A 6728-nucleotide genomic window follows, 5' to 3' on the forward strand; every position below is an offset into this window, starting at 1 on the left:
GTTGCGGGCGGGGATTGGTCACAGGCCCCGGGTCCCGGTTTGGCTCCGGGTGCGCGGTTAGTTTGTGGTGATTTGTGCCGCTGTGCGATCCTGGAGGAGGAGTGGCAACAACCAGGTCATGTTTGGGTGGATTCAAAAAAGAGGAGTGGATCGCACATGGATTGTGAGGGGTTTTTCGGTGCAGATGAGTAGCGTCTTCCTAACGGTAGCTTGGGTGCGGGGTTGATGGAGTTACATCTGCTAATTGCTGTAGGTGAGAACTCAGCATTTAAGGATAATTAAACCATGTTAATAATGAAGACCGAATCCTTTGCAGAGGGGTTCTGTACGGATTAGTACTTGCAGCCTATTTCAGATGGTATTATCTCACACATGTGTCTGAAAAATTCCTGCGTCTTCCTAACGGTAGCTTGGGTGCGGGTTTGATGGAGTTACATCTGCTAATTGCTGTAGGTGAGAACTCAGCATTTAAGGATAATTAAACCATGTTAATAATGAAGACCGAATCCTTTGCAGAGGGGTTCTGTACGGATTAGTACTTGCAGCCTATTTCAGATGGTATTATCTCACACATGTGTCTGAAAAATTCCTTAACTGAGGAGTTCAACACTTAAAAACAAAGAAAGGAAAGAAGGCTGCTGCTAAATGTGACCAATGTGTGTTCCCCTGGAGACTGCCAGGCATGAACAGTATTACCAGACATCCAGCACTGGTGTTGAGAGCATCCTGCATGTTGATGGCATTAGCTGTATGACTTTACGTGGCATCTCTGTTGGAATCCTCTAAAACTTGGAATCGGGTTTGGTGTGCTTTTCTCACTGATCTCTCTTATTCAGCAGGTAGACAGACATGGGTGCCTATAAGTACATCCAGGAGCTATGGCGGAAAAAGCAGTCGGACGTGATGCGGTTCCTCCTCCGTGTCCGCTGTTGGCAGTATCGGCAGCTGTCCGCCTTGCACCGAGCGCCCCGGCCCACCAGACCAGACAAAGCTCGCAGGCTGGGATATAAGGCCAAGCAAGGTAATGAAATGGGCAGGTGAGGTCCACGTGCTTCGTGATGGAGTGGCCAATTTTATGCCCACTTTCTTGAGTGACAGCAGAATAACAAAATTTGAAGCTTCCCTGAGAGCCCGAAATGCCATGTTGGAGCAGGTCGAGATCCTGGGGCTGGAGCACCTCTCTTGTGAAGACAGGCTGTGAGAGTGTGGGCTGTTCAGCTTGGAGAAGAGAAGGTTCCAGGGAGACCTTATAGCAGCCTTCCAGTGCTTAAAAGGAGCCTATAAGAAAGATGAGGACAATCTTTTTAGCAAGGCCTCTTGTGACAAGATAAAAAGTGATGATTTTAAACTAAAAGAGGGTATATTTAGACTGGATATAAGGAAAATAATTTTTACTGTCAGGATAGTGAAACATTGGAACGGGTTGCCCAGAAAGGTGATGGAGGCCCCATCCCTGGAGGCATTTAGGGTGAGGCTGGATGGGGCTTTGTACAACCTGAGCTGGTTAAAGGTGTCCGTGTTCACTGCAGAGGGTTTTAGGCTTATGCAGTTGTGACGGAAGTAACAAAAGCACCTGATGTTAGCCACCTCCAGTTGTAGAGTTCGGTGAAGGTTGGTGTAGTGACCTAATTTTGCAACGTTTCACGTCAGGTTTTGGGGATTGGAGAAGTAGTATGGGCATCAAAATTGTCTTGCTGTGATCCACGCTTTATATGCTGCAGAATACTTTCAGTTCCTAAGTCACCGTTTCTTTTAGGTTATGTTATCTACCGTGTCCGTGTTCGCCGTGGTGGTCGTAAACGCCCAGTCCCGAAAGGTGCAACCTACGGTAAACCTGTGCATCATGGTGTTAACCAGCTGAAGTTTGCACGGAGCCTTCAGTCTGTAGCAGAGGTGACTATTTTGGTTATTGCTCAGAAATTTGGTAGTAACAAGGTCTTAGTCTATAGAAGCTGAAAATACTCAAGAGATACCTAAAAAACACCCAACACTTCCCCCCCCCCCCCCAAAGAAAAAAACAACAAAAACCCGACGCACAATTGTTTTGTTAATGTGTTGGATAAAAGATCTTGAATACTGGTGTCAGAAAACCATGAGAATGTCTTGAAAAGCTATATTGAGACCAGTGGAAAAAAACTTCATACTTTACAGATGGGATCTGGGGGAAGTACAGCTTAGATGGTTTATTGAAATTCATAGTCTATACTTCTAAAGCATGTCACAGTATTTGTAATGAAAATAGACATACAACTAGTATAAACATCAGTAAAACAAAGGGTTAGACGTGAGACGTAAAAATTGAAATGTGCTAAGGTGTCTGATCTCACTCATGTCTGAATCTCACCACTTTGTTTCTGCTGTGTTGTGTTCATTGCCAGCTTGAGGTTAACAGCCCTTTCCGAAAGTACGGATGAGTTCCTGTCTGTAGTACCTGTTAGTGGAGAGGAGCACGGCAGAGTGTACTTAGTTATATGGTGGGATCTGAAAAGCAGCATGCCAGAGACCACCTGGTTCTTAAATTTTGGTACCTCACAAGCACAAGGATTGGTGGTTGTCTTGGCTTTAGGTGAGCTGTTACCTGCTGAAATATGCAAAATGGAAGCTTCAGTTCAAGGAGATCTTAAGTTTCTTGATATCACAGTAGTAGTGTTGAAGAAATGCAGTTCTCACCTTTAGAAAAACTCTTTCAGTGGGTTAGAATTGATACTGGTCTTCACTCGAAAAAAATACTGGTCTTCACTCAAAAAAAAGACATTATGAAAGAATGGAGACTGCTCACTTCTGTCTTGAAGCAGGAGACTTCTGGTCCCAGGGCTTCAAAAATATTCAGAAGTGATTTAAAGTTAAAAGGGAAGAAAAAAGTCAGTGGACCATGCTAGCTCGAAAGAAACAGAGATGATGAGTTTAAATTGAAAATTTCTGTTATCGGTGCTTATGGCATGCTTCTCATGTGCAATGCCCAGGTACCTGGTGGCTAATGGTGTGCTCACTTGTGTGACAGCTCATGGAGGAGGTTATTGCCCTCAGTTTTTATTCAAAATTTCCTGTTAGACATGCTCTTTCCTGGAAGACTTAGATTTTCAGATAGAAATATTATAGAAGTGCAAAATCTTGATTGTACTACCACCCCCACAGAGAAACTCTTTGAGAGTGGTTGGCTTTTTGATGTTTAATATATGTGTTGTTCTTACTTGCTAGAATAAAACAAGGACTTAAAGGAATTTTACTACCTATGCAGAGAACAATCAAGTGCTCTTCAGTGGAAGACAGTAGCAATGGGTTGGCATCGCATTGGGATGGAAGATGAGTGGGTTCCATGGGTCCCTGCTTTCCCATAGTGATGATGAAGTCCTATGATTAAACACACTTGGTGTTTTGAGTAAGGAGCATTCTTGACAGGAGAGGCAGGTGGAGTTGCATAATTGATACTTTCTGCTCTTGTTTTATGAAACTAAGACTGCTGCTTTCTAGCCACATCTGAGAATAGGAATAGCAAGCACCGATATGCCAGCACTGGAACAAAGACTTGTTACATCAGCTCTTCCTTTTCTCCTATCAGTACAGGCTTATTCTCTGCAGAAATGTCTTTCTCCCCTGTAGCTTTGGATGTGCAAATTGATCAGTCTTACGTAACTTCCTACAAAAGACTGTTCAGTGGCCCCAAGTGCAGCTTGGGTTTATCTTCGTTTTCACATTGAAGTTGTTTTTAACTCTGTGTATTTACTGATTGGGTGATTCTTTGTATAAAGTAGTTCTTTCTTTTGTCAGCCAAGCACCTTCTTCCATATGTTCTTTAAAACCTGTTTCATTTAGGAATCCAAGCAACCTTTTCTTTTTTAATTATTTTTTATTAATGCACCATTTTTTTTGGCTATTACTACTTCTTGTGCATTTGCAGCTGGAAGGGGAATAGTATTTTTTAGCAAGAAGGTGTCTCCCAGGGCAAACTGAAATTCCTAGCACCTACAAAATTTTAGGTTTGAGTTACTCATATCTTTCTGCATAAACGTGTCCTGCATTCATGAGTTTACAGCCTTTTGCATGTATTTTTCCCTCTAGGAACGAGCTGGTCGTCACTGCGGGGCTCTGAGAGTCTTGAACTCATACTGGGTGGGTGAAGATTCCACTTACAAGTTTTTTGAAGTGATCCTGATTGATCCATTCCATAAGACCATCAGGCGGAACCCTGATACCCAATGGATCACCAAGCCAGTCCACAAGCACAGAGAGATGCGCGGGCTGACATCAGCCGGGCGGAAGAGTCGTGGCCTTGGCAAGGGCCACAAATTCCACCACACCATTGGTGGCTCACGTCGTGCTGCCTGGAGAAGACGCAATACCCTGCAGCTGCACCGTTACCGTTAATGCTTGTAAACGTAACGATCTAATAAAGCTGATGCGGGTTGTTGAATTTAACAAGTGCTTCTGATGCTTCTTGCTTTGTGTGGAGAAGTGCAGAATTCTCCAGCAGTTCAGCTGTTTCCGTATTTTAAAAGGCTTTTGAAAATGCAGTTTGATATTTGTGAAGGTTGTAGGCCCTGAGCATTGCATTCTCTGGTGAGTTTCACTTCTGATGAGACTGAAAAGACAAGTGCAGTGTGAATTGAAAGCCTTGTGGCTTGTCCATGTTCTTTTTTCTGTTGGTCTGGGTATAGTTCTTCACTGTTCATAGGTTAGAGTGTCTGTCCTGTGCTTACACTGAAGACCAGCTTTGTTCTTGTGCAATGAGATGTAAAGTGAAACTGCTAGTTTATTTTTTTTTAATAGGTGATTAAATGCTAATGGCAATTTTGTTTTTCAAGTTCTGATTTTTGTATGTCTTCAGCATGAAGCGAGCTCTTGAGCCTGTGTTGTCTGCAAACATTGGCTAAATTGCCTAAGCAGAGGATGGAAAGGTAAGGCTTGCTCCTTAAAGCGCACAGTATTTTAAATATGGACGCTTCACAGATACACAGTTGAATAATAAGATATTGACTGTAGGGTAGGTATTACTTTATTTGTGCAATTTTCCAGGCTATTCATTTTTTCATTTTGTGGAGACTGCTTTTTAGATCTTCCTTTTGATACCAGAAAACGTTTTTCTTGTCTTAGAGCTGCATTCTGATTTACTCTGCCTGGTTAGGTGGTAGGAAAAAATCACATTTGGATGACAGACAGTTGTAATCGTGGATGCATGTATTACAGGCTACGTTTTGTGAAATTGCAGTGTGACCTTTCAGCGTGAAGTCAGCTTGTGCATAAATGCTGACAGAAGAATAATTGCGGTTTCTGGTGAATTGGCTTCACGGCTGTCCCAGCTTCCACAGATTTTTAGCACATCCATTGGGTAATGATAGGAAAAAAGACTGATGGAAGGCCCCAGAAGTAGCATTGTCTTCCTGGAACTTCGACTGGGGGTGTGGGGGGTGTCTTCAGTGACACTTGTCTGAGGTTTCCCCGTGGTCCTGTATCTTTCTGAATGTTAGAAGAGGGGAGGCGGGAACGCTATCCCCTCTAAAGTGTATTGAAAGGTGCTGGTGAAAGGGCAGCTGAATAAGGAATTTGAAGGGGAGCTCTAGGTATGTATGGCTCTTGGGGAAACGGGATTGCCTTAGCATCTTCTCACACTTAAAGTAGCTTATACCCTCTTACAAAGTGGTATGGATTGGAAGGAGGGGAGATTGCAGCGCAATATTTGTGGGAAGAGGAAAGGCAAATTATCTTTTTTTGTTAGTGTCTGTATTTTAAAAAGGCAAAACACTGAAGGAATTTGTTTGGGATTGTTAGCTTGGGAAACCAGGCTTAAGGGTTATGTGATCTTCTGCCTTTCCTATGTGATGATTTTTGAATCTGGTTTTGCAAATTTAACAGTTTGCAAGTCTGTGTTCCTGAAGAGCTTGGTGAAAATCAGTTACCTGAGATAGTAGTCCTAGTGAGAGGCTGTTACTTGGAGCTCAGCCCTCCTTATGCACCAAGAGGCTGCCTGAAATGTGGATGCTAAGCTGTAGCTGAAGGGGGGCAGGGGAAGAGAAAACACCAGGAAATTCACTAGTGAAATTTATTAACGCACAGAGGAATCCAGTAATCTGTTTCCAAGCCATCTACTTGGCTCTGCTTGCAGGCCTGATTATTTCTCAGTCTGAACAGGCACATTTTATATGTAATTAAAAGAGCTGTCTGGTTTCTAGGCAAGGCAAAGCAAGTACTGTGGTTAAACTGCAGAGAAATGGGGCTGCACTGTACCAGCCTGCTTTCAGCCTGGTGTCAGGTGCTGTTGAAAACAGTTGACTGGAAGCTTATATGAGGCTGGATTTCACTTTTGTTTAAGCCACCTAGATTAACTAATTGCTTAGCTTTTGGTGAAAGGCGAGGACCTGGCAATTAACTCTGCCGCTGTTAGAGATTGCTTCTGTCCTGAAGGGTGGGATGGGTTAAAACAGATTCTGTGATTTCATGTATTCTTTAGATAAGCAAGTAGTAAACTCTCTTCCACAGAGCTCATAGAAGTTCTCAATACCTGGCAACACTAGCTAAGTTGAAAAGTACAGGCTCCCTAATCAACACTGAATGTAATTGCTTCCTTACATCGTCTCCGAAGCATTGAGAGTCTCTGCAAGGCAGCTGCGCACATGGGTGTAATGCCTGCGGTAGGCACAGATGCCGATGGAGGGAGCGGCTGGCTCCTTTCTTGCAGCAGAAGGTCATTGAGTGTCACTGATGATTTTGTGGGGGGCTCTTAGAATGAAGTA

At 43.4% G+C, this 6728-nt stretch overlaps 1 protein-coding gene across 1 annotated transcript; it reads left to right on the forward strand.

Moving 5' to 3' along the window:
* The first annotated feature begins 832 nt into the window (after positions 1–832).
* Positions 833–4416, forward strand: RPL15 (ribosomal protein L15). The gene is made up of 3 exons (XM_009871127.1): positions 833–1021; positions 1757–1893; positions 4060–4416. The coding sequence occupies exons 1-3, from the start codon at positions 850–852 to the stop codon at positions 4363–4365; spliced, it is 615 nt and encodes a 204-aa protein (XP_009869429.1). The 5' UTR covers positions 833–849; the 3' UTR covers positions 4366–4416.
* Positions 4417–6728: the final 2312 nt, after the last annotated feature.

The sequence above is a fragment of the Apaloderma vittatum genome, unplaced genomic scaffold (assembly GCF_000703405.1).
Source record: "Apaloderma vittatum isolate BGI_N311 unplaced genomic scaffold, ASM70340v1 scaffold39806, whole genome shotgun sequence".
NCBI lineage: Eukaryota > Metazoa > Chordata > Aves > Trogoniformes > Trogonidae > Apaloderma > Apaloderma vittatum.